Below are 26,626 nucleotides of genomic sequence, written 5' to 3' on the forward strand. Positions count from 1 at the left end.
CCCTGGCCTCATGGTGAACCCAAACCCCTTCTACATCTTTCAAAGCTTCAATGACATCCCCTGTCTATCAAAGCTGACTTGGTGCATCACGTGCTAATCCATTCATCAAATTTCAAAATTCCTCCTTCTGTGACCCATTATTCCAAAATATAGGAAAAGCTCACTTGTGCTTTCTCTCTCCCTCACTATTCCCACTCATCCTTATCCCCCTCCAGTCCACAACTCCAACACATCAAGATGGTACATTTCATCAATGTCTCCCTCATCTCCCAGAATGCTTTCAATTCAACAAACATGTGTTAAACACCTACCTAGCTGTAAGGCTAGCATACAGACATCAATAACTAACACATAGTAACAATTATCTTCAAAAACTCTCCGTCTTCATTCTTCGTGAGGCCAATGTTTTTACTAAGACATTATCTATGCAGAGCTCACAGTCCAACATAAGTTGTATCCTCATATAGCTTTTCTAGATCATTTCAGTTTAGAATCATCTCTCCTGTGCTGTTCTAATCATGTCACTAACCAGAAACTGTACTATAATGTCTCTGTAACCTTTTGTATATTCTATATATTTCGCATATCCATTTGTGTAAGAGAAAAGGGTTTAGGCTTTAAAGTTAGATGGAATAAGACTTAAAGCCAGGCTCTGTCTCATTGAGAATGCATGATCTCTGACAAAGGATTAACCTTCACTGGGGCTTACAGAATTATTGTGGTCATTAATAATTTAACATATAGGTCACCTTAGGTTGATATTATTTCTTATGGGACACTGACAAAAATTTTACAGCATGTAAATACAGAAGAATTTAATAAGCCCATTTCTTCACTGTATTTTCATTGTATATGCAAGCATTGAAAATAAAAATAGAAAATTATCATAACCTTTTAAAAAGTCATTCAAGGAATTTAAGGGATTTTTATATACACCTTTACATACTGAACTTCTGTTGTGATATCTGTTATGTTATGGTTCTTGTGAATCTAAGTAAATTACTATCTTAATTATGATTAATGTGGTTGTCTTTTTACAGCATATACTCCAATTTGAGCTTTTTCTTTCATCACAAGCTGTGAGCCAATGGCTGGCTAACTGCAAGGAGGCCTGTTCCTTCCACATGATTGGCTAATTCAGTGAGAGGCTTACTGCTTGTTTCTTGCTAAGAACCACACTGACAGCTTTGTGCCTATATGCATGAAAAGTTTGGATCTGAGACCTCTCCCTTCAAGGTTGGTATCTGAAAGGTAAGATAATACATCGTCTGAAGCCGTACATATTGGTGCCTTCTTTTGTCATCTGTGACACATCTCACTGTGACTGCACTCCACACACAATATGAAAAGCCATCAGCCATCAGCTGTGGGAGGCTCTGCTGGGGTAAAAAGCCCTTTACTTCACTGCTGACTGCTTTGACAGTCCCAGAGCCATCCAGCACCACCTTGAAGGGCTGTGTTTTCCTGAGCCAATTGGAAAATTTCCTCTCTAGACACATGATATTTGTTTATCATTCTATGTGAATAATTTTCATGCTTATTTTCAATATTCTTCCTGCTTATTTTGCTTTTCTGTGTATTGCAAGAAGGCAATTAATTTGTAACTATCTTTGATTCACTTGGCTTGACGTGACCCTTTGGGAAAACTTAATAATCCTTGAGGTTGAAATTGTCACCAGGTATTGAGGAAACCAGGCCCCCTAGCTGGCTCAGAGTGACAACTTTGAACAAGAAGAAGCTATTACTTTATTTTCCCCTAACCCACACTGAAGGTGCAACCTGCTGACAATGTTAGAAGGAGACAGGTGGTTTCTGTCGCATTGCTGCAGCTTTAGCGCTGCATTCGCTGTATTTACTAAATTGGAATAGCATTATCATTATCCAACTAGATGTTTACCAACTGAGAACAGGCACTGTTTTACATGGCTGAAAACTCATGAATTTGCTTAACTGTAAGCAGGTATTACTCTAAAACAAATCATGTCCTAAGAATCTAAACTGAATGAAGAGACAAAATGAAACCCAGAATTGGCTTAAGTTACTCAACAGATAACAGATAATATTTATGATAATACCAATTTTTAATTTCCATTGAAAGTTATCATATATAACTTAATATTTACATCTTTTAGTATATAAAAATGAATCTTTGGGCCAGCGCCATGGCTCACTAGGCTAATCCTCCACCTGCAGCGGCAAAACCCCGGATTCTAGTCCCAGTTGGGGCGCTGGATTCTATCTCAGTTTCTCCTCTTCCAGTCCAGCTCTCTGCTGTGGCCCAGGAGTGCAGTAGAGGATGGGCTAGGTCCTTGGGCCCTGCATCCGCATGGGAGACCAGGAGGAAGCACCTGGCTCCTGGCTTCAGATCGACGCAGCACGCCAGCCGCAATGTGCCAGTTGTAGTGGTCACTTGGGGGGTGAACCAATGGAAAAAGGAAGACCTTTCTCTCTGTCTCTCTCTTCCTCACTGTCTAACTCAGCCTGTCAAAAAAAAAAAAAAAAAAAAAAGAATCTTTGGATTTTCACTAAACAAACTTTAGAGAAAATGACTTACAAAATGATAGAATGTTTGTTACATCTTAAGTGACTTCTATCTTAAAACACTAAAAATATTCCATGTCTCACTGTCCTCTACTTGAAGGAATTTTCAGTGAGTACTTGTTTACAATCATTAGCTTTTCATAAAGCATTATAAAAGAGGAGAAATGAGTAGTCTGCCTAGAACAAAAGCTATGTTGTTGCTTTTCAAACATAAAAAAGTAGAAATACATGTAATTCCATTTCTTATACTTGACAGAGTGTTGGAAACTCCACAATAAGAGATTCTAGCAAGTCTTTCAAGACCTTAAAATTGCTATATTAAAATACAAATATCCTGAAAAACTGCTATATCAAGTAGCTTAGTGAGGAGCATTTTGGGTAAGGACACAGACAAGAATAAAGACAAGGGGAACATGGTGACAGAAGGAAGATACAGAGGTCTCAACTAATTTACTTATTCTATTTAGAGCTGGCCTATTACTGGTATTATCCTGTCTCATTCATGCTCTTACTAAAATCAGCTTTACTTGCTACTAGCACTGGCAGCCAGGCCTGGAATTACCTTACAATAATTTGAGTCGATCAAAGCAAGGAGGGTTAATACGAGTGTTGCTTTGGTTACATATAAAACAACAAATTTGTTGAGCAATAGTTCTAATACTAAATTTGCTGGTATAGTCTTAAGATAGTTGATAAGTTTACAAGTTGTGTTTTCATTTTCATGGTAACTTCAAAAACTAAAATGCTAATTCACTTGAATCAAGATTTTACAATAGAGTACTGCAAACTAGATTTTGTCACCTAAATTTACAATTAAGACTCTGCACTGGCACCAAGCTATCAGGGAAAGTTACAGTATTTAATTAATGTAGTTTCTAAAACTAGAATTTGGAAGCACATTCTAGAAGACCAAGAGAGTTCTTTATAATGTGTGCATGCATTATTTAAGTTGAAAAAACAGCTCAACAGTTAAACCTATGAAGAGAGAAAAGACTGAGGACAGAAAAAAGCTACTATATGTACCTGCCTCTTACCCATTTCAATCAAATTGACTTAATTTAATGTTCATCTTGTTATTAATATTAGATAGTAAATTCCTTTTACATTGCATTCAATTATTATTCCAAGCATTTCTCATCCATTAACTTATTTAACCCTCACAATTTTATAATGAGTTTTATTCTTCTTGTATGGAAAGAATAACCTTGTCCAAGCTCACAGAGTATACGATTGGCAGAGCCAAGACTCAAATCCAGAGTATGTGCTTTTACTAATCTGGTACACCCCTTGTAAAAAGTACAAAGAGAAAGATGGATGGCATCTACATAACATAATGTGAAATTAACGTCAGTTGGATTATGAGCAAATGGAACTAGGCAAGGTTGATTAAGAAGTTTCAGAGCCATAGCATTGCATTCACCACAGTTATAGTTCATAGATTTATGGAATTCCAGAGTTCAAGGAAACCAGCATGACTCTCCCTTCTCTCTTACAAAATGGGGAATTTCTGCTGGTTTATTATGAATATTCCTTGACAGTTAAGAGACACCTAAAAATCAACTAATCCTATAAACAACAACAACAAGTTCTTGAAACATCCAGGGATTCTAATCACAAGTATAATATAGTAAAGCACATTAGATGGTTTTTAAGTTCTCTTGTAGCTTTGGATTTTGCTAATTTGATGGTAGATATTTCTGAAGTAAAAATTTAGCCTCAATGCTCAACTGGACTTAAGAACACAAATCTAGAAAACAGATCTAAAAGTATAAAACAAAGGCATATTAGACATGGGAAATTCTTAGGCATTAAACATGAGTGAACAGAGACTAACAGTTTGTATATTAAGAGATGGATAGAAGTTCCCAGCTTTCTAAATTTTATTTTTCCTCCAAAGTGATTATCTCTCAAATTTAGTCTTAGAAATATAGTTGGCCCCTCTGCATTCACAGGTTCAACTGCAGATTCAGCCAACTGTAAGGTGAAAATTATATCCATACTTAATATGCATGTTTTTTCTTGACATTATCCACTAATTAAAATAAAACTACACAGCATTTATACTGTATCAGGTATTATTAGTAATCTAAAGACAATTTTAAATATGTGATTATATGGAAATATTACATCATTTTAAATGTGATTACTTCAAAAAGTTTACAAAAATGGATTTAAAAGATAAGCTTATTCTGGTGCAAAAGGAATTTGAAATCCATGCATATAAGCAGTTTTCAAAAAGTTCATGGAAAATACATATTATGAAAAAGCTATGTAAGCTTACCTTTTAATTCTATTTTTCTTTCTCAAAATTTATTTTCATTTTATTTGAAAGGCAGAGGGGAGAGAGTGAGAGAGATTTTGCATTCACTGGTTCACTCCCCAAATACCTCCAAATGGCCAGGGCTAGGCTAGGCTGACGCCAGAAGCCTGGAATTCATTCCAGGTCTCCCAGGTGTATGGCAGAGATCCAGATACTTGAGTCTTCAACTGCTGCGTCCCAGGGTGCCTGTCAGCAGGAAGCTGGATCAGAGGCAGAGGAGCTGGGACTTGATTCAGGCACTCTGATCAGGGATGCGAGCATTCCAAGTAGCAACTTTAGTGTTGTGCCAAGTATCTGTCCCTTAATTCCATCTTTTTCTAAGAACTTTTAGAAGTACTCCACATAAGGGACTTGAGCACTGGCAGGTGGGAGAAGTAGTTCTGGAACCACTGACCCCACCCTACAGATATTGAGGGATGACTATACATGAAAAATTAAGATTTTCCCTTAAAAATTTATGTTGAATACTTTGAATTGAAAAACAGGAGCCAGCATTTTGGTACAGAGGATTAGGCCTCTATTACAACATGAGCATTCCACCTCAGAATACCACTTTGAGACCTGGCTAAAATATTTTAGACATGGCTCCCTGCAAATGTGCCTGGAAAGGAAGTAGAAGAAGGCCCAGGTATTTTGGCCCTGGAAACCCAGATGGCAGACCTGGATGAATGAAGTTCTGGTCTCTTGGCTGTGGCCTGGCCAAGTGATGAATGCTGGGGCTATCTGGTGAGTGAAAAACAGATGGAAGATCTGCATTTTTCTCTCTCTTTCTGTGCTTTACCTTTCAAATAAATAAACTTAAAAAAAGAAGAACTGAATCATTTTTAGAGTAGAAAGATCAGAGTATAAATGAGAATCACCTGAATCTATATAGGCATTAAAACAAAAACTTATCAGCAGTCATGATATGAGACTAACATATATCTGTACAATTATTAAACAACAGCAATTGCTTTACTAATGATAAAATTTCAATCAACATATTTGCTTCAAATGGTTATTATGTGAAATTCATTACAAAATAAAACTTAACCATATAATCTCCGAAGACATGAGGAATCCTTTACATATCAAAAAATTCACCATTCTAAATGCGCATTGCAATGTTTTCTAGTAAACTCACAAAAGTAGTGATATCTTTAACATAATCTAGCTGTAGAATGTTTTCACTGTCCCCCGTACAGCCTTATGCCTGATTATGGTTAATTCTCTAGGCAACCCCTTAACTCTGCCCAAGAGAATTACTGATCCACTTTTCGTGTCTACATGGTTTCCTCTTCTGGAAATTTCATATAAATTATTATTATCAGTAATTTTACACTAAGAAGAGGCTTTCCAAATTCTAATATATTTTTATATTACATTCCAAATAAATCAACCTTAAAGTTAACTGAAAACCAAAGTCCTAGATGTCTATTAGAGATTTCAGTGACCTCATCTTGAATGAAAAGGAGAATTTAAGTGTTTTCAGAGACAGGAAGAACCTGCAAACTTCAAATTTTTACTGCCACTAAAAATATATTCCGATTAAGAGAATCACTAAAAAAAAAGTAGAAGTATCATTTGTTGTTTGCTCCAGGATTCATACCAAAAAGAAATAAAGCTGAATTAGGAATCCTTAGTTTATTTTCTATAATGAGTCAGTTATAACCATGATATCTCAAAGTTATGCCAATGTTTACAAAACAACAGAAAATTCTCAAAGTAATAAATTACTGAACAAAGTAATAAGGTATTAGCATAGATACCTCAACAAAACTTTAAGTTTCAATAAATCTTCATTACATATTTACAAAAATAAAATTTTTGCTAGACACAGTGAGGAACTTTAAAGAAATGCAATGGTACAGTCTACCATTCAAGCCTTTAAATTTTTATTGGGGAAATAAATTACATGAGATAATTAGAGAAGAACTTAAATGGAAAGTAAGTGTCAAAACGTGAAATTCAGAGAATGGGGGCTGTGAGAGATCCAGGAGGGAGAAAATCTCTATGGGCTGGATGGATACCGTGAAGGTGAGGTTATCCTAGAACACTAGCACAGGAAGCCTGGGGCTTGGAAAGGACAGTGTTTACAACAGTGGTATAAGTGATTAGCAGTTAGGAACGAGCTGATGTGAAGATGATAACGCAAGAAGCTGGCCACAGTAATTTGTGTTGTCTGTATTTTCAGGAAGAGGTGTGTCTTTATAGTGCCTGCAGTAAAACTGATGGCTATGGGCAGGTCTGTACTCCACCCAAAGTGAATCATTTTTTTTTAAGATGTAACCTAATTTAGAATGTTAGGTCTTAGCACTGAGCCTACTGGTTAGGGTGAGAAGAAACCTCATGTAAATATCTATGGTTTGTTTAGTACCAAATGTAGAACTTGAATTTTTCTCTAAGCAATCGTATAATGAGGTAAGACAAACAAAAAGGGCTACTCATGACATCATTATTGTTTCTCCAGAAAGAGTACAGCAAAAAAAGATGAGTTTTGGCAGACTACAATTATTCACATCATTTTTAGATCCATCTCCTAAAAACACTTGATTTTATTCATTTCTGGGGCTCAATGTTGCCTCAAACATAAGGTTCAAATGCTTTAGGCTCACATACAATCGATTTACTTCTAAATTCTAGAGGAGTCTTAAAATTTTTAGAGTTGCTCTCCCATTACACTAAGACTTGATTTCTGGCTGGCGCTGTGGCTCACTTGGTTAATCCTCCGCCTGTGGCACTGGCATCCCATGTGGGCTCTGGGTTCTAGTCCTGGTTATTCTTCTTCCAGTCCAGCTCTCTGCTGTGGCCCAGGAAGGCAGTGGAGGATGGCCCAAGTGTTAGGCCCCTGCACCCACATGGGAGACCAGGAAGAAACACCTGGCTCCTGGCTTCAGATCAGTGAAGCGCCGGCCGTAGCAGCCTTTTTGGGGGTGAACCAATGGAAGAAAGACCTTTCTCTCTGTCTCTCTCTCACTGTCTATAATGCTACCTTTCAAAAACAAAAAAAAAACAAAAAACAAAAAAGACTTGATTTCTGATACACTACCATCTTCACGAATACACAGAACCAGAAGGCTGCAGCTGAAAACAATGGGCTTTAGTCTGGGCACTGCCCTCAATTCTGCATCTCCCAGTCTGGGGGTCTGCCAGTCTAAGCCTTCCAGTAATCTCTCATTGCTCCTTTGAGGAGCCTAACGCAGATTCTATCTTTACTATGTGCATTTGCCTTTACTTTGCTGCCTCCCCCACTTCAGAAAGGCTTGTACCTTTCCTAACTAGCCACCTCCTGTATTTCAGTGATTCTAAGGAGCACAATACTTCGGCTTGTAGTATTGTAGAAATTAGTGAGGCTTGCAATGGATGCATATCATACTTTAATTGGGTGCATTTTCTTTCTTGGCAATTTATAATGTCTACCTCACAACCAGCACTTCCCTAAGATTTGGTTCCTATGTACACAAAATATTCCCCCACAGAATCATGCTTGCTTTATCAAAATCGTAATTGAGTGAGAAATTACTGTAAGAATAATGTATTTAGCAGTTCCCAAATGCATCAGAATGTCAGATTACAAATTGGCAAAACTTTTACAAGACAACTAAGTTTCTGGCGCTGTGGCGTAGCAGGTAAAGCCACAGTCTGCAGTGCCAGCACTCCATATATACACCTGAAGGAGTCCCGGCTGCTCCATTTTCAATCCAGCTCTCTGCTATGGCCTGGGAAAGCAGTGGAAGACAGCCCAAGTGTTTGGGCTCCAGCACCCACTTGGGAGACCTGGAAGAAGCTGAAGGCTCCTGGCTTCAGATCAGCCCAGTTCTGGCCGTTGCAGCCATTTGAGAAGTGAACCAGAGGATGGAAGACCTCTCTCTGCCTCTGCCTCTGCCTCTCTGTAACTCTGCCATTCAAGGAAATAAATAAATCATTAAAAAGAAAAAAGAAAGCTAAGCAACAAATTATCTGCAAATCCTTCAAAACTGAGATACGCTTAATAATCAATGAAGAGACATATATGATTTATCTGAAATTTGTTGGAATTACTTTTCCAAGCAGTACAAAGGACAGAACACTAGATAAGGAGTCAAATAATGCTCTCTGATTCATTTAGTCTTATCCAAAAATAAGAATGTAAAACATGATTTCCAAAATCTTTCAGTACATAGTCACTGTACCTTTCACTATCAATTTTTAGGGTAAGATTCCCCCTTATGTAGAAAAATGGAGTTTTAAATCTAGGATACCACTATAATTTTAGCAGCTGAATTTGAACCTTGTTTTGAGTTACAATCTGTTTTTCTTGAATTGCAAGAGATGAGACATTTTGGCACTTGCAACCTGGCATTCTTTCCCTTTCTTGCTGACTTCCTTCCTCTGACTGCTGCAGACAGGTTGCAGCAAGCAATGCACTCTCTTTAGTAGAGATTTATTGTGTTGAAAGGTTCCTTCTGTATTTTCTTCCACTGACATGATGCAAATGTAAGCATGTTTGTACACTGCCTATGCTCTCTATATTTCTAGACTCAAACTTGAGGGAGCCACTATATAACATGTATTCCTGCACTTAGCTTCACTAGTCAAACTAATATGGAAAAGATGTTTTATTTATTTCTATGATTGCTATGCCTATAACCAAATCAAGGATAGCTCAGTAAACTTATATCTTATACTGAGAGTTTATATAAATTGCATTAACACCCAAACTACAAACTTTGCTCTGAAATTCCTGAGGTTAATCTTTCAGTGCCAATACGTTATCATAGACTAATTCCAATAGGACTTGCAAACATTTAATTGTCCAAAAGAAATAGAGAACAATCTGATCTGAGATTCAGATTTGTCATTTTTTCTGTCAAAAGTGGTTGTGATTAAATCACTTTCATCTTCCCAAATGGTCCTATTGAAACAGGAGATTTCAGACCATCAAGGGTTTCAATCTATTCTCTGCTTTATCACAACAACACTATTACTCAATCTCATCATTACACACACTGAGTAAGTACCCTAAGAAGTGACAGGTTAAAGGATGAGGGTTGTATGTGTATTTGGAAAAGCTTCAAAACATGGGTCCTTTTCATTATCTATTTCTTATAACTATGAATGAAAAAGACTCAACAACAACTATGTTTCATGACTGAAGTTGAAAAGGTTTTGTTCGTTCATAAAGGGGAAACATTTACTTTCATTTGATGATACAGAAAGCTGTGATTTTAATAAAGACAACATAGTGGGGCTGGCACTGTGGTATAGTGGTTAACTGCAGTGCAGGCATCCCACTTCTGATCCAGCTTCCTGCTAATCCACCTGGAAAAGCAGTAGAAAATGGCCCAAGTACTTCGGACACAGCACCCACGTGGGAGACCAGGAAGAAGATCCTGACTCTTGGTTTGGAATCAACCTAGCTCCGGCCATTTCGGGAGTGAACCTGCTGATGGAAGATCTTTCTGTAACTCTTTCAAATAAAAATAAAATGAAATAAAATAAATAAATAAACAAAAGACTACATGGTTTATAACATTAGAAGCAAAGTGAATGTGGCAAGTGGTTTGTTTCAGGTTAACTAATTAAGATGTCATTAAGTAATACTTTGCTTTGCAAATTAAATTACAATTCTTCTTTTGAGAACCACCTATTTAAAGAAAAAATGTATTTATTAAGCTAATCATGGGTCAAAAACACATAAAGAAACTTCCTACTAGAAAAAAGGCTCATATAAACATTCTAGTGTGCTTTCATGTTAATAATTTATATTTTTTCATTTATCTTTTAAAAAATTCCTCAACTAGTGATTCCTTACCTTTCCACAGTAACACATTCTTTAAAAATATGATAGTGCTTTGAGAGATTAAAACAACCCTGAAAATATATGCCGTAGGCAAAATACTGCATAACAGAGGGTTCTGTATCCCAAAAACCTATGTTGTTCTAGGGAACCTGTGGAGCTGAAGGAAAAACCTCTGCTCAAATACACGAAACCACTTTCTAAAAGGGGTTAATCATTTGGATTTGAGGTCACTTCATTAAAATTCAGTAGTTGAAGTTTTGCTAAGAAAGTCCTTTCCTGGAATCAGAAATGTGAGTAGTGATGACTGGAGTTTAGAAACTGTAGAAGGTACACATGTGGAGGAGCAGGGAAGGCTGTACTGTCAGAGGCCTTAAGAGCCCAGCAGATGGGATGAAAAAAACTCTGGATCTGGCTAAAAACCCCATGAGAGTTTCTCAGGCATGGAAAGCCAAGACACTGTGGGAAAAAACAAACAAACAAAAAACAAAAACAATGACCTAAATGAAAGATCTCAGTGAGTGGAGAAGTGGAAAATACATGAAAGCAAATTTCTAGATATTAAAGTACTTTTTATTGGCTTTGAGAAAAATGGCATATGAACATGCTAATTATTTATTTTGGTACAAAAATAAACAAGCAAAAAACAAAAAAAAATTCTACATGATTTAAAATGAACAGAACAGCAATATTTTCAAATTGCTGAGAAACAAAATATATTTTAAAAATAAAACATTAATATTTTAACTAGCAAAAACAGTGTGTGTGGGGAATACAGTGGACAGAACAAATGGAAATATTTCTCAAAAGTGAAGTTAACACATAGACATATACCAAGATACAAAACTAAGTGATGGTGCAGAGTGTGAGAGGGGATGCAGGCTGGAGAAGAAAGTTGAGACACAACCACTGGCAAGAGACTCAGTCTCTCCATCGTTGAGACTTCATATCATCTATTGTACTCATTGCTTTTCCTGAGGTCTCCACAGTCAACTGTTTTGAGTCTAAATTTCTTTACCAGTTAACAAATGTGGAAAGCACCAGGAGCTAATGATTTTTATGTTACATATATGTATAGGTATATATTTTTTTCTGATTCTTCTTATAACTTCTTCTTAGTTTATAAATTAAGGTCCAAAGAAATTTTGAAGTGATGTGGTTACACAGATGGTAAAAGAAAGCTAGGACCAAATATTGACTGCTTGCCAAATGTTTTTATTATTGTTTTTAACCTTAAATTCAGAGGGTTGTTTTTCTCAAAATCTTACCATGGACAGTTATCAGTTTTGGTAATGTACATGGGAAAGTATCACCACAGATGTAAATGCAATTGTTTTGGGAGCTCAACACTGTAATCCCGGACTGATAGCTTGCCTACAAATATTATTTTACCACTTCATGCTTAATAAGAACCTTCTAAGAGTATGTTTCCATTTTCCTTTCTCTTATCCCTATTTTTTTTTAAGATTTCATTTATATCTTTGAAAGGCAGGATTGCAGAGAGAGAGAAGGAGAAAGAGGGGGGGAGGGATGGAGGAAGGGGGGGAAAGAGAGATAGAGGGAGAAATAGATAGATCTTGCGTTTGCTGGTTTAATCCCTAAATGGATGAATGGTTGAAATGGCCAGGGCTGGGCCAGGCCAAAGTCAGGAGCTAGGAGCTTCAACTCGGTATCCCACAAGAGTGCAGGGGACCAAGGCCTTGGTCCATCTTCCACTGCTTTCCCAAGCACATTAGCAGGGAACTGGATCAAAGTGGAGGATTCAGGACTTGAACCAGCACTCATATGGGATACCAACACTGCAGACGGTGGCTTAACCCACTTTGCCACAGCACCAGCCTCATCCTCTTGTCCTTTATGGTAATACTGTCACCTATTTAACTTTGATAAATACAACAGAACTCTGTAATATGATGTTCTCTGTTCTTTAAATAGTAATTTAATTATCTCTTAAATTAGAAAATGAGAAAAAAAACTCTTTGGTATTATTCTGATATTTATAATGTCTAACACTGTATTCCTTTCAAGCTTCCATGAACTGTTTGGATTCCAGCCCTCATCCAGTATCATTTCCTTCAGGCTGAAAACCTTTATCATTGCTTGTACTGCTGGTCAAGTTTGTTAACAACAGAGTCTCTCAACTTCAGTAATATTTTCATATTTGAAGGAATTTTTGCTTGAGATAGAATTTTTTAAATTACTTTAAAGACAGAATTCCACTGTCACCTAGCTCACATTGCATCCACCAAGAAGTTAATGATAATTATTATCTTATTCCCTTGAATTTAACACATGGTTTGGTCTCACCCCTCGTCACCACCAAATGAATGCTGTACAATTTTCTTTCTATCATTAGTCTCATCATTCAAGTAAACCACTCTAATGAGAATGAGGTAAAGAAAAGTTGATAATCTATTCCAATACTTTCATGAGAGTAGAAGTTTTGCAGGATGGTATTACTTATAAAATTGTTTATGTGTGTGTCTAGTTTTTATTTATGTGTGTTTCTGTACAGTTTTCTTCATATTTTCATTTCATTTATTTGATATAAACAGCATTCTCACCTGCAGGTTCATTCCTCAAATGCCTGCAATTTCTCCTCCTTAGGGACAAAGGTGGGGCTGGGAACTCAGCCCAGGTCTCCCACCAGCTTAGCAGTAACCCAATCACTTGAGCCATCACTACTGCCTCATAGGATTTATGCTGGCAGGCCATATTTACCTGGGACTATTTTTGGGTTCCTTTCCATTCCATTCATTTAGTTGTTTATTCTTTCACTAATAGCATACCATATTGATTACTGTAGCTTACAGTATGCCTTGCAAATGGGTATTGTGGTCCTCTGACTTTCTTCTCCTTTATTAGCCTGGGTCTGTAGCTTCTCCATATCAACTTTCAAATGAATTTGTCAATATCCATAAAATTACTTGCTAAGAGTTTGATTGGGAACATTGAGAATCAAGTTGGAAAGAACTGACATCTTCACAATATTGAGTCTTCCTATTCAAAAACATGGATTATCTTTCCCTTTATTTATTTTTCTCTGATTTCTTTCACAGTTGTCCTCATATATTATTTTGTTAAAATAGGTGTTGATATAGATGATAATGGGCTTTGTTTTCAGATTCTGCTTGTCTATTGCTGATCCATACAAAAGTAAGTGCCTTTGTATATTAACGCTGTATCATGCAACTTTACATAAGCAATTATTAGTGCCATATGTTTTTCTGGTCAATTTTTTTTTAGATTTTCTACACAGGTAAATGTGCCATTGGTCAATAAATACAGCTGTATTTCTTGCTTCCCAATCTGTATACCTTTTATTTTCTTTTCCTTATTGTATTAGCTAGAACTTCCAATATGAAGTAGAAAAGTATTGCTGAAATCAGTTAACCTTTCCTTGTTCCTAATCATAGTATGCAAGCTTCTAGTTTCATACCATAAGTACCATGTTAGCTGGTAAAAGTTTAAAGAAAATTCTTAAGACTATTTTAACATCCATTTCCTAAAATAATGCTTAAAAATGTAAAAATTGTGTAAATGTTTGTTAAATATAGTAAAAATCATCATGATTAGGTTTGAACTAGACAGCACATTTCCATCTGCAAAATCTAGTGGTTTTTGTGTGTGCTTGTGGGGGCAGAGAGGAGGAAGCAGTGATTCAGATTGCTAGCCCATATTACAATCCAGTTAAGAAGAGAGAGCATCTGCACATTTTGATGTACACACACAGTTCCCAGACAGAGGCTTGAGACTCTGATTTAGAAAAACATAGTACTTTTAATTTGAAACTGAAAAATATATGACTTGAAGAAGAAAACCTTAGTCTTCATTTCTATTTTTTTAAAGACTTCCTATTCTCATTCCTTACTTTATTTCCTCAATCCTTTATTTTTCCTCATAATTTTAAATCTCTTTATTGCACCCTTTTTACGATTTTTTTAAAAATCCTACTGGCCTATGATAAATTTTATGAAATAAATGATTCTAGTTTTCTCCCAGGATTTTGTCAAGTGTTGCAAGCAATGATTCATTTTTTCAGGTTTGATCTCAGTTAAAACAGTGTTTTAAAAAATGTGTGTGTGTGTGTGCGCTTTGTACTGACTTCAGTTCTACCATGTTGCCATTTTTTGCCAGGGTGAGTACCTTTTATCAGTAATTAAACACTTTAGGCCTTCTGTTCTAGTTCAGAAAAGGCTGTGGGGGTATCAGTGGGCCAGCTATCTCAACTCTAGTTACTAAAGTCAGTCATTTTGGCAGACATAGCTAACAGCACATACAGTATTAAAATATAATAAGGCAGTTGCTACAGGCTGGCTAGGGACCAAGTCCATTATCCTATGCTCTATCTGCATTCGGATCCTTTCACCTTTTTGGCTGATCTGCTTCCAAAAGTCATTTTATAACCACCCACTCTTCACCACTCCCTGGAAAAGCTTCATTGTTTAATTTTAAAATCATTTCTTGCTCTCATCACTCCTCCCCTTTCTCAAAAAACTTTGAGTGCTGGTCTCAGTCATTACATACAAGTAGCTCTTAGTGTGCTAAAAAGGAACTCTATGTATACTAAAAAGGAAAACTGAGATTTTGCCTTCTCATATAAATCCATGTTTAAATAGTTACAAAAGATGTAATTTCCAAAGCACTGTAAACATTGAGATTTAAAAATAAGACCTTACATCAACTCTTCAATGTGTTCAGCACATTTAAACTGCTAGTGATTTAACCCGACACCATCAAAATAAAAACCAGATTAGAGAAATTTTACATTATTTTTCATTTTTTCCTTGAATTTGTACAACCACCCTATATAACTGAGCATCCTATAAATAATTCTAAGAAGCAAAAATATCTATGTATAATGAAATTTTTAAAAATTTCATTCACATGTACCTGCTCAATGTTAAATTTCCCCAGGTTTGGTTAACATTAGGGTCATTTATGCACAGTTATATAAACATATTAAAGATCTTGAGAAAATATTAAACATAAAAAAGTTAAAATTCACTGGAAATTAATTTATAATGAGACAAGTGGAACTCTCTCTTAGACTCCCTCCGTGAAGAGTGCTTGTAACATAAGCAATTACAACTTACAGTATGATTCAATTTTTAAAATGCCATTCAGTTTTGTATTTTTGTGGCGTAAAGCACAGATAAATCCTGTTCACATAAATGGGTATAAAAAAAGTTTGTAACAACAGCAGCCCTCAGTTCTTTCAGATCTGAGGCACAGGTCAGAACAAGATGACAGACGATAGCTAAAAGGTCTTCTTCACTGTAACGCGGAGAACATGGCAAACAGAAATTAGGCTTTCCAGACCACACTCAGGAAACTGATGCTTCAGAAATCCTCCACTGTTTCTAACCTATCACTTAGCATTTCCCACTGCTCTCTGGTTTGGTGTGGTGCCTCAGGTCCTTAAAGTAAGCTCCACTTCCATCACACATGGATTCAATTTTAGGCGGCCAGGGTCTAATAAGAGATTTCCTTAAACTATCTTGCGTATGTATCTATGCCATGCACTTCCCACACATGAAGTCTTCTTATTTAAATAATTACTCTGATTAATTTGCTTCTACAAGGCTGATCATATAGCATCTAACTGTTACAATCATGATAACAGAGCTGAAGAAGGAAAAATGTTTGAGAATAGAAAAGAGCTTGGAACTGGAAGGAGTATAGGGCATCCAGTTAGAGCCAACTCAAGGTTGTGAAATGATAGCATTACAAGCTGCTCTGTTAACTCATCAGAAAATACAACCACTTGTAACCTTGTGAACACTGACTTGGGGCACAGAAATGTATAAAATAGAATACTGGGCATCTACTCCTTGTGATCTAAAGTAGAAAAATATTAATAGTTTTGTTAACATAATGGTTCTTTGACAGGGTAAGATGACAACACAATCAGTGTTTTTGTTTTGCTATAGGAGCTCCCCCCACAATTTATAACACTCTTTTCATGTTATCTACGATCTGGTATTAAACAGAGAGCTTAGTTTTGAGGTCCATACTAACTAAAATTCATTAAGATTTATATTTTTTTTTCCCTGAAGAATTTCATGAAAGTTTCACCTACTCAAGTTTCCAATCAACCTCTTGTTGCCCTTCTTATTCCCACAAATGCTGAAAGACTAACAGGACTCTTTCAGAGATGGTCTCTGGTACATTTTCTGAGACCTTGCATCTCAGGAAACACCTTTACTTTTCCTTCATATTTAAATTACAGTTTAGTTGGATAAAATTTTAAGCCCACAGTTATTTTATCCAATATTCTGAATGTGTTATTTCAGTTTCCACTTGTATCTAAGGCTGTTGAGAAATCAGGCTCATGTTTCTCTATAGGTTATCTGTTTTCCCCCACCTGAAAGCTTTGATCTTCTACTATTTGAATGCAATAACTGCAAGCTTTCTTCCTATCTATATCCTTCAGCTCTTTCTGAACCCTTTAATCTTAATTGTTGTATCTTTCTTTAATTCCAGAAAATTCTCAGTTACTAATTAAGTTAAAACATTTCCTCCCCTCAGTTTACTTCTTGGCTCTTCTTCTGAGACTTCGAGTGATAAGTGAAATGGCTGTCATTCACATTTCTTGAATTTTTTTACATTCTTTCTATTTTATTATCTTTTCTTGATGCCTACTAGAAGAATTTCTGGACTTGATCTTCAAATCATAAATTCATCCTCTGGTTACGTCCATCCAGCTGTTTAATTGCTTTTTGTCTTGTTTTGTTTTCTAGTTTTAGCAATTCAATAACTTTTGTTGGTCCTATTTTCACTCTATGAACTCAGTAATTGTCCCTATGCTCTCTGAAGAGATCATTTATAGTTATTTTAAATTCAAGTTCTATGTATACCATTGGCTCTGCTTTTTTATTCCCTTGTGACTCTTCCCTGCCTCAGGAGTAATTTTTCTGCTTGGGGGTAGGGGACCCCTCCCTGGCCTGTGCCTTTTCAAAGGAGCCCCCAGGAGGTCCCACTGTGGTCTCAGTCACTTCCTGTTTTTACTCTCTGATTTCATTCCCACCACCCAATGACCTGCATTCAGCAGCAAAGGTCTTAGGACCTCTACCTCAAGCATTTTTACTAGCAGGGGCTTTCCTGCTTTTAAAACAGTGTTTAATCCCCCAAAATGAGGAGACAGAAGAGTCCAGTTGCCTGAACTTGCTGCTAATATGCCTCTTCCCTGGGGCCAGGCTACATCACATACTGTGCTGATCCTAATATTCTGTCTTTAGCTGGCACTGGACGGCTACTCTTCTAAGAGCAGGGTGAGCAATTAACCATGGCACTTTGTTGAGGGGAGAAAACGCTCAATTAGCTCCATCAGCTAGTCTGGGCTCTTGATTTTCATCTATTTGAGAAAGCTGTTAATATTTCCTCTTCTAGATCCAGTATTTCTTGATGGTAAAATTGAGTAAATTTTCTCCCTTTTCATTTCTATTGACATCGCCCTGATTTGTTCTGGTATTATTTCTTACTATACTCTTAAGTGCTTATTATTATTTGCAACGCCATTCTGAAACTTCATGCACTAACAGGAAGCAACCACAGTTTAAGCATGCTTGAAACTCATGCTATGTGTCATGTTTAAAATTTCTATTTCAATTTTTATCATGTAAAGCTTTGTTTGCTCCATGACCTGGGGGTATGAAAGACCAGGAGAATCTACACAGTAGGTTATACTGAAAAACACTAGGGGTTTCAGAATGCCATTGGAATAATTAATGTTATAAAACACATTAAGCTACAACCATCAGTAACTATCACAACTTTTTATTCAGACCAGAAGTCTTATTTTCTAACTTACAGGATTTTTTTAAAACACGGAAAATAAAACAGACAACTAATTCAGCTTTTTTCCGTTGACATTGTTACATGTCTTAACAGAATTCTACATATTAAAATTGCATTATAAATACAAATATGTTGACTATGATCTTTCTTTTTTCTTTTAAAAGGCAGAGTTACAGAGAGAAGGAGAGAGAGAGAGAGAGAAATCTTCCATTTACAGAGAGAGAGGAGAGATAGAGAGGAATCTTCCATCCACTGGTTCACTTCCCAAATGGCTGCAATGATCAAGCTGGGCCAGGCTGAAGCAAGGATCCAGGAGCTTCTTCCAGATCTCCCAAGTGGGACTCCAAGTGCAGGAGCACTTGGACTTAGGCCATCCTCGGCTGTTTTTCCAGCTGCATTAAAGGAGCTGTGTTGGAAGTGGAGAGGCAGAGACTCAAACTGGTGACCATATGGGATTCCGGCGCTGCAGGCTGTGGCTTTAACCCATTGTGCAACAGCACCAGCCCCAACTATGATCTTTCTAAACTGCTCTACAGCACTGCTATAAATCATTAAAACTAATCCATTTGCAGTCACCAAAAAGAAAAAAAAAATGAGGAAACACCATATAAAATACATTGAAATTAAATCACTAAATAAAAGCTTTTAATAGTCCAATTATCAGTCATTAGAATTCTACTCTCAAATGGATATATTATTCACTAAACAGTAGAACCAACAGATACACCTCACTGGAGGATCCATTTCCTAAATTATAAGATCAAAAAAATCTGCTAGAAGATTATCAGGAAGATATGCTTCACGTATAAAGTGAACTCTCAAGAAATGGAACTACCATTTCTCATTTTGTTGTTTTTACTATTACTGTTTGGAAACTGTTGAAGTAATTTGTTTTAGATTCCAACATAATGCATATTTATCAATCCCCAATTAATTTCACAGAGATTGTTAAATTCTTGAGATTTCAGATTTTGTTCTTGCAAAAGGAAAAGATAGTGTAATGTACTTGACATATTAACAGAATGAAGCTAATATCCATGATTTGTTCCTATTATTAGGTTTGCAGTGTCACTTGCTCAATTTGTTACATAACCCGTTTTATTAGAAGAACTGCTTATATGATTTGCAATAAATGAAGAAACTGCACCCATGGTTGAAGCTTCTGTGTTTCCTATCTCACTCCTGCATAAGACTTCTCCCCAGATTCACTTTCACTAAGAGAACTGAGTGAATAAAAGAATCGGTATATAATGAAAGTTCTGTCAGAGAGGCCATAACAGTCAGAAAAAGATATTATTAATGATTTGTTAACAATTAATTCTTCAGGAACAGTATTAGGGCTTAGCAAGTAAAGGCGCCGCTTGCCTATAATGCTGGCATCCCATATGGACAAGTTCAATTCCCAGCTGCTATGCTTCAGGTCAAGATACCAGCTTATGGCATGGGAAAAGCAGCAGAAGATGGCAAGTACTTGGGCCCATGCCACCCATATGGGAGACCTGGAAGAAACTGCTGGCTCCTGGCTTCAGAATGGCCCACCCCAGGCTGATGCAGCCATCTGGAGATTGAACCAGTGGATGGAAGATCTCTCTCCCCTTGTGTCTCTCCCTCTGTCTCCGTAACTGTTTCAAAAAATAAATAAATCTTAAAAATCTTCAAAAAATTAACTCTTCTACAACAACAAATAAGTGTTTTTTAGTAGGAGTTTCCAATTTAGCACAAATAAAAAGATAAATAGCAATGTAAAGCCATGTTCACTGACCATGAGCATATTCTAGAAGAGGATGAAAGGAGGAAATAATTTTAAATAAATAACAAATTAATCTAGGTTGGGAGAAATCTGCTTTCCATGAAGTGTCTGAGCTAGTTCCACTTTTCTATAGGTCCATTTACTGATGCAAAAAAAACAAAAACTGACAAAGTTATATATTAAAAAAAAGATACAGGGACACTCAGAACTAGTCATAACAAAGTATAATCAATTTCATCAAATTCAGAGTACAAGTCTTTATGAGACTGAAAATCTTACAGCAGGTTCTGGGTGGACGTATTTTCATCCTGGTAGAGCTTTCTTTTCTTTCAAAAACTGTCAAAACAGGTCAAGTTTTTTTCTCATTGAGGGAAATGTGTCTGCTTTTAATCATATCTAACACTTCAGACAAGTTAAAGAAAGAAGAGAAAATACCCCTTCATAATTATGGAGCTTTATAATTACTGTGTGGTTTACAACACTCCCACTTACAAGGCATCTTCTTTTCTCAACTAAAGCTAGGCTCTCTCTGGATATTAAGTTATTCACTGGCTCCCCTTGCATCTGGCACTCAGCGCAGGACACAGTATATATAAAACTATAATCTGAGCTCAGATAACAATGGAGCACAAGCCAGGGAAAGCACAGTTAGCATTATTATACTACTTAGAGCATGCAAATAAATTGAATTAGGTAATTTATACAGTTTATCCCTTAGATTAATTGAACTTTGCTGGGAAAGACAAATCCACCTACAAAAAAAAAAAAAAAACTGTTAAAAAGCAAATGAAACCAAGAGATATACAGAGCTAGATAATTGAGGCTGCATACTTTCCAAAATATCCATCAGTCTATAAGGCAATGATAAAAACAAAATGATTATAGTGATTCCTAGGGTAACTGGAAAAACTGTCAAACCCAGACTTAGATCATCCTTCAGTTTTTCTACTCATTTCACGCTGGATTCCTGGAAAACTACTTTTCCACATGCAGAATGGGGATGACCGCCACTTCCTAACTTCATAGTCTAACTTAGCTAATTACCTTCATTCACTTGAGCTGACCACCCTAGTGACAAGGGAACCTCTTGCGAGGGGTACAAATAGGATACAGCTTAAATTCTAAGATATATATTTATAGAATATAGAGGCCAGCACTGTGGCATAATGGGTAAAGTTGCTGCCTCCAGTGCCGGCATCCCATATGGGCAATACTTCGAGTCCCAGCTGCTCCACTTCTGATCCTGCTTTCTGCTATGGCCTGGGAAAGCAGTGGAAGATGGCCCAAATCTTTGGGCTCCTGCATCCATGTGGGAGACCTGGAAGAAGCTCCTGGCTTTGGTTCAGTGCAGCTCCAGCCATTGCGGCCAATTGGGGAGTGAACCAGCAGATGGAAGACCTCTCTCTCTCTCTCTGCCTTTCCTTCTCTCTCTGTGTAACTCTGACTTTCAAATAAATAAATCTTAAAAAAAAAATTACCTTCTAGACTCAGAGTAAAGTACTCATGAGTAGTAAAAATTTTTATTTCAAACTATTTGATTAAACATATTTATTATTAAAATCAATATGAGATGTTATTTGTGGCTTGGTTTAGGTACAAGAAGAGACAGAAGAATGAAACATTCTCAAAACCTGAGATTTAATTTTACGGCTACATGAATAACGCACTTTTATTAACTATCTTATGAGCTCTAACTTTCCCAATAACAGATATAAGAACTGTAAAACAGATTTTAATTCTCAAAACCTACAGACCATGGTTTACTTACTATCACATTATGAAATTGCTATACATCTTGAGTTGTGCTAGTATAATATTTCACTACAGATTTACAGATGCTTATAGATTTCCCATAATAACTATCAAAGATTTTAATCATTAGGGGGCACAATTAGGACAAGCTGGAGCCAGCTAAGTAACTCTGAAAATAATATGCTAACATAAAACAGGTCATCTACTGGCATTTAAAGGAAAGACCATTTATTTCACCTGAATCAGTTCTTTACTACCCAACTATTTTGAATGTGTTTTCACTCATCATAGAATTGATCTAGTACATTATCTTGTTATGGTGCAAGGGAATGGTAGAAAATTTAACTTTGACACATTACCAAAATTCCATGGGTAGAAGATCATATATTTACTCTCTCTCTTTTTGTTTAAAGTCTTATTTTTATTTTTTGAAAGGCAGAGCCAGAGAGAGGAGGCGAGACAAAGCAAGAGAAGAGAACTTCCAGCTGTGGGTTTATTCCTCAAAGGGCTGTGCAACAGTCAGAGCAGGACCAGGCCAAAGCCAGGGTCCTGGAGCTTCTTCCAGGACTCCCACATGGGTGCAGGGGCCCAAGGACTTGGGCCACTTTCTACTGCCTTCCCAGATGCACCAGCAGGGAGCTGGATCAGAAATGGAGCATCAGGGACTTGAACCAGTGCCCATATGAGATATAGGCCCTGCAGGTGCTGGTTTAACCCATTATATCACAGTACCAGCCCCTATATTCACTCTCTTTAAAATAATTTCCAGAAAAATGCATGCTCACTGTGGAAAATATCTATATATGATTATTTCTACAGATACTAATTTTAACATATGTATACATTCTTTTCAGTTTTTCTATAAACAGCAGTACATACACATACAACTATGCATATACGGCAGGTTTATGTTTTAGACTTCATATTGGAAATTTATTCTTTAATTTTTATTAACATCAAGAGAATAGACTTTATGTATTTCATTTACTCTAAGATGGCAAACGACTTGCCTCCCTGTCCCCTCCCCTCTTTGTTTTTTCCTTTAATTATTCTATAACATAATTTCAATTTAGGTCTGATTCTCTTCAGGCTATTAAAGAACAACATCTGTGTTACTGAATAACACATGGACATATGTACAGGTCCAAATATAAAATGTGGTCAGTTTATAAGGGAACAGATAACTGAGTTAAAATAAATAGAGAAAGCATTTATTTGTTAAAAGAGACAGAGACATTTACAACTTAATTTTAAATACATATTTTAAAATTTATAAAATGACATAGAAGGGTTTTATGAATCTGGCAGCTCCATTTTTTCCATATCAAATTAGCATAAACCAATAAAAAAGGCCAAATAAGATAATGACATAAATCAGAGTCATGATTTTTAGAATATTCTATTGTCAATATTCTACTAATTTACAATGGCCTGGTTTCTGCATATGGAACTTAGCATCTCTGTATAACAAAAGTGCTGTTTTATTCACAACAGTTATTGAAAATATTGTGCCTAAGATAAAATGGAAAAATAAATACTGTTTCAACAAACAACTGAATTCAGAGAGACTCTAAATTATTATAATGGTCTTCATTCATTTAGAATACTAGTTGCTTAGTTTCTATTTTCACCTTATCTGTCCTTTCTGTAGAATCTACTATATGCTTCAACAAATCTCTATGTGGTGCTTCTCAAACATTAGTAGGTACACCATTTATGTGAGTATGTTGTTAAAATACAGAATCCTCTGATCATCAGCCTTTCCTAGAAATTCACTAGAATTGAAAAATCTCAGATTTGATCCCAGGGTACATAAATGAGGTATATATACACTAAAGTTTGAGACTCAGAAAAAATATGTGTGAATCACATATCCAATGAAGAATTAATATCCAAAATACATAAGGAACAACACTAGGAAAACAAAACAAAACCTCCATTAAAAAGTGATCAAGACTTGAAGAGACAGTCTTCAAAAGAAGAAATATAAACCGGCAAACAGGTAATGAAAAGGGGATCAACATCCCTAATTATCAAGGAATGAGAATCAAAACCACAATGAGATATCATCTCATACATGACAACTAGAATGGTTATTATTGAAAACTATAAGTGTCTGCAAAGATAAGGAGATAAGTTGCAGAGATATAAGCATTCTTATATTCACTGAAGCTTTGTTCATATTAGTCGTGATATGGAACCAACCTAAGTGTGTGTCAATGGATGAATGGATAGAAAACACACACATATATGGAATAACAGGCAGGTTTTAAAAAGAAAACAAATTTTTGCCATTGTACTGCACTTTAAGTTATTCATCTTATAACTGAAAGTTTAGACTGGCGCCATGGCTCAATAGGCTAATCCTCCGCCTGCGGCGCCGGCACACTGGGTTCTAGTCCCAGTCGGGGCGCCGGATTCTGTCTCAGTTGCCCCTCTTCCAGGCCAGCTCTCTGCTGTGGCCCGGGAGTGCAGTGGAGGATGGCTCAAGTGCTTGGGCCCTGCACCCACATGGGAGACCAGGAGAAGCACCTGGTTCCTGGCTTTGGATGAGCACGGTGCGCCAGCTGCAGCACGCCAGCCAAAGCGGCCATTGGAGGGTGAACCAATGGTAAAGGAAGACCTTTTTCTTTCTCACTGTCCACTCTGCCTGTCCAAAAAAAAAAAAAAAAAAAAAAAAAAACTGAAAGTTTATTTACCAACATTTCCCCATTTCCCCCACTCCTAGTCAATCCTGATAACTACCCTAATTCTTTGTATTTACATTTGACATTTTCATGAAGCTTTTATGTTTCTGTGTGTCTGGCTTATTTTACTTGGCATAATATCCTGAAGAGTGATCCATGTTGTTGAAAATGGCTTTGTTCAATAGGCTAATCCTCCGCATAGTGGCACAGGCACACCGGGTTCTAGTCCCGGTCGGGGTGCCGGATTCTGTCCCAGTTGCTGTGGCCAGGGAGTGCAGTGGAGGATGGCCAAGTACTTGGGCCCTGCACCCCATGGGAGACCAGGAGAAGCACCTGGCTTCTGGCTTTGGATCAGCGCAGTGCACCGGCCGCAGCGGCCATTGGAGGGTGAACCAAGGGCAAAAGGAAGACCTTTCTCTCTGTCTCTCTCACTGTCCACTCTGCCTGTCAAAAAAAAAAAAAAAAAATGGCTTTGATACCTCTACAACATATCATTCTTTTCTTCTCCTCTTCATAGATCTCGACTAGCCAGAAGAGCTGGCAATGCTCTTTGTCATCTTCCTACTTTTTCATTCCCTGTTAATTCATTAAGTGAGCTTGTTAGCCAAGGAATTAATAATAGACATGTGGTGAAACCAATGAACATTGTTCATATTTTATGTTTCCTCTAACTCCTCCCTGAATTAGCTCTTTGGGAATATCTTTTTTTTTTTTTTTTTCCCTTCCTGGTAATCTCTATTCAGCACTCTTGACAGACTCCTCTTCTGTCCACCATTAAACAGTAAAAGTGCACCTGTGGTCTTCCCTTTCCTCCTTTTCAGTTATCACACAATTGTCCTGAAAGATATTATCTATGTCAATGGCTTCAAAATAGCTCACTAAAATGATGAATTTTAAATGTTTAAAATTAGTCTCGTTGAGCTATCATTCCAAAATATTTTAGGTATCTTAAAATCAAAAGATTTCCCCTTAGATGTATTCCTCTTATGTTCTAATGGTGAAATAGCACTTTTCAAGTCCAATCACTTTTCAAGACCAGAATGGGCTACACAGTTTATGATGCCAAGTGCAAAGTGAAGATGCAAGGCCCCTTGCTAAAAATTATTCACAATTTCAAGACGGTGATAACAACATTAAGCCAACAATGAGACTCTTCTGGGTAGGGGCCCCATGCAACTGTACATACTGCATGCTCATGAGGCTGGCCTTCTCAAAACATATCTATCATTTTATCAATCATCAAATCCTGCATATTCTACTCCAAAGGACCTATTACACTGTACAATGTACATCCTAAGCTCCACCTCCATGACCCAAAATATTCCATAATTCTAAACATTTCAGTACTGACATGACACAAGCAGAAAACTTTTACCATAAAACCCCATTTTATGCATAAAATTATTTTAATTAACATTATGCTCTTAAATGAGTATAAGAAATACTACAAGAAATCTGTTCACCTTATGTAAATAAAAAACTAATAAAAATAATAAAATATTGTATAAAATTACCTCAGGCAATGTGCATAGGCTATACATGAAACATAAGAGAATTTTATGTACACAATTAACTCTCATCCCCAAGATATTTTATTAGCATGCAGAAATACACCAAAAGCTAATAAAATCCAAAATACTCTGAAATGTGTCAGGCCAATGAAAATGACTATAGTGCAATTGGGTTTACATTCGGTGCATGGAATTAGAGTGAACAGGCCACCTAACATCTTTGACACTGGAAGAATACTCAGATGAACAAGAGTAATACTTCTGTAGAGACATCTATTCACTGCAAAATCTTGGATAAGTTACTTAACCTATTTGAGCCTGTCCTTATCTACAAAATATCACAAAAAATACTTGACTTTAAATGCAAGCTACCTAGCCTGGCTCATAGAAAATGATATCCACACTAAATATACATGTAAAGTAATGTATGTTTACCCTTTCTAATTCTTCTCATTCTCCATAATTCCTGTTCTCTGAACTGTAACATTTATGATAACACATCAACCA

At 36.6% G+C, this 26,626-nt stretch overlaps 1 protein-coding gene across 12 annotated transcripts in view; it reads right to left on the bottom strand.

Annotated features, from left to right (window-relative positions):
* Positions 1–26,626, bottom strand: part of AFG2A (AAA ATPase AFG2A) — a 307,467-nt gene that overhangs the window by 123,724 nt on the left and 157,117 nt on the right. For 2 of the 12 annotated variants that reach the window (XM_089302524.1, XM_089302528.1), the window contains one exon: positions 18,383–18,825. The exons of 8 other annotated variants lie outside the window; for them this stretch is intronic. In XM_089302524.1, coding sequence (XP_089158650.1) covers positions 18,817–18,825 — 9 coding nt within the window. In that variant the 3' untranslated portion in view covers positions 18,383–18,816. Of the gene's footprint in view, positions 1–18,382; positions 20,922–26,626 lie in introns of those variants that run through there. 2 more of the 12 variants (XM_051819829.3, XM_070047620.2) reach the window with 1 other exon arrangement.

Source organism: Oryctolagus cuniculus, chromosome 8, assembly GCF_051225735.1.
Source record: "Oryctolagus cuniculus isolate XC-2025 breed Fujian yellow rabbit chromosome 8, ASM5122573v1, whole genome shotgun sequence".
NCBI classification, from domain to species: domain Eukaryota; kingdom Metazoa; phylum Chordata; class Mammalia; order Lagomorpha; family Leporidae; genus Oryctolagus; species Oryctolagus cuniculus.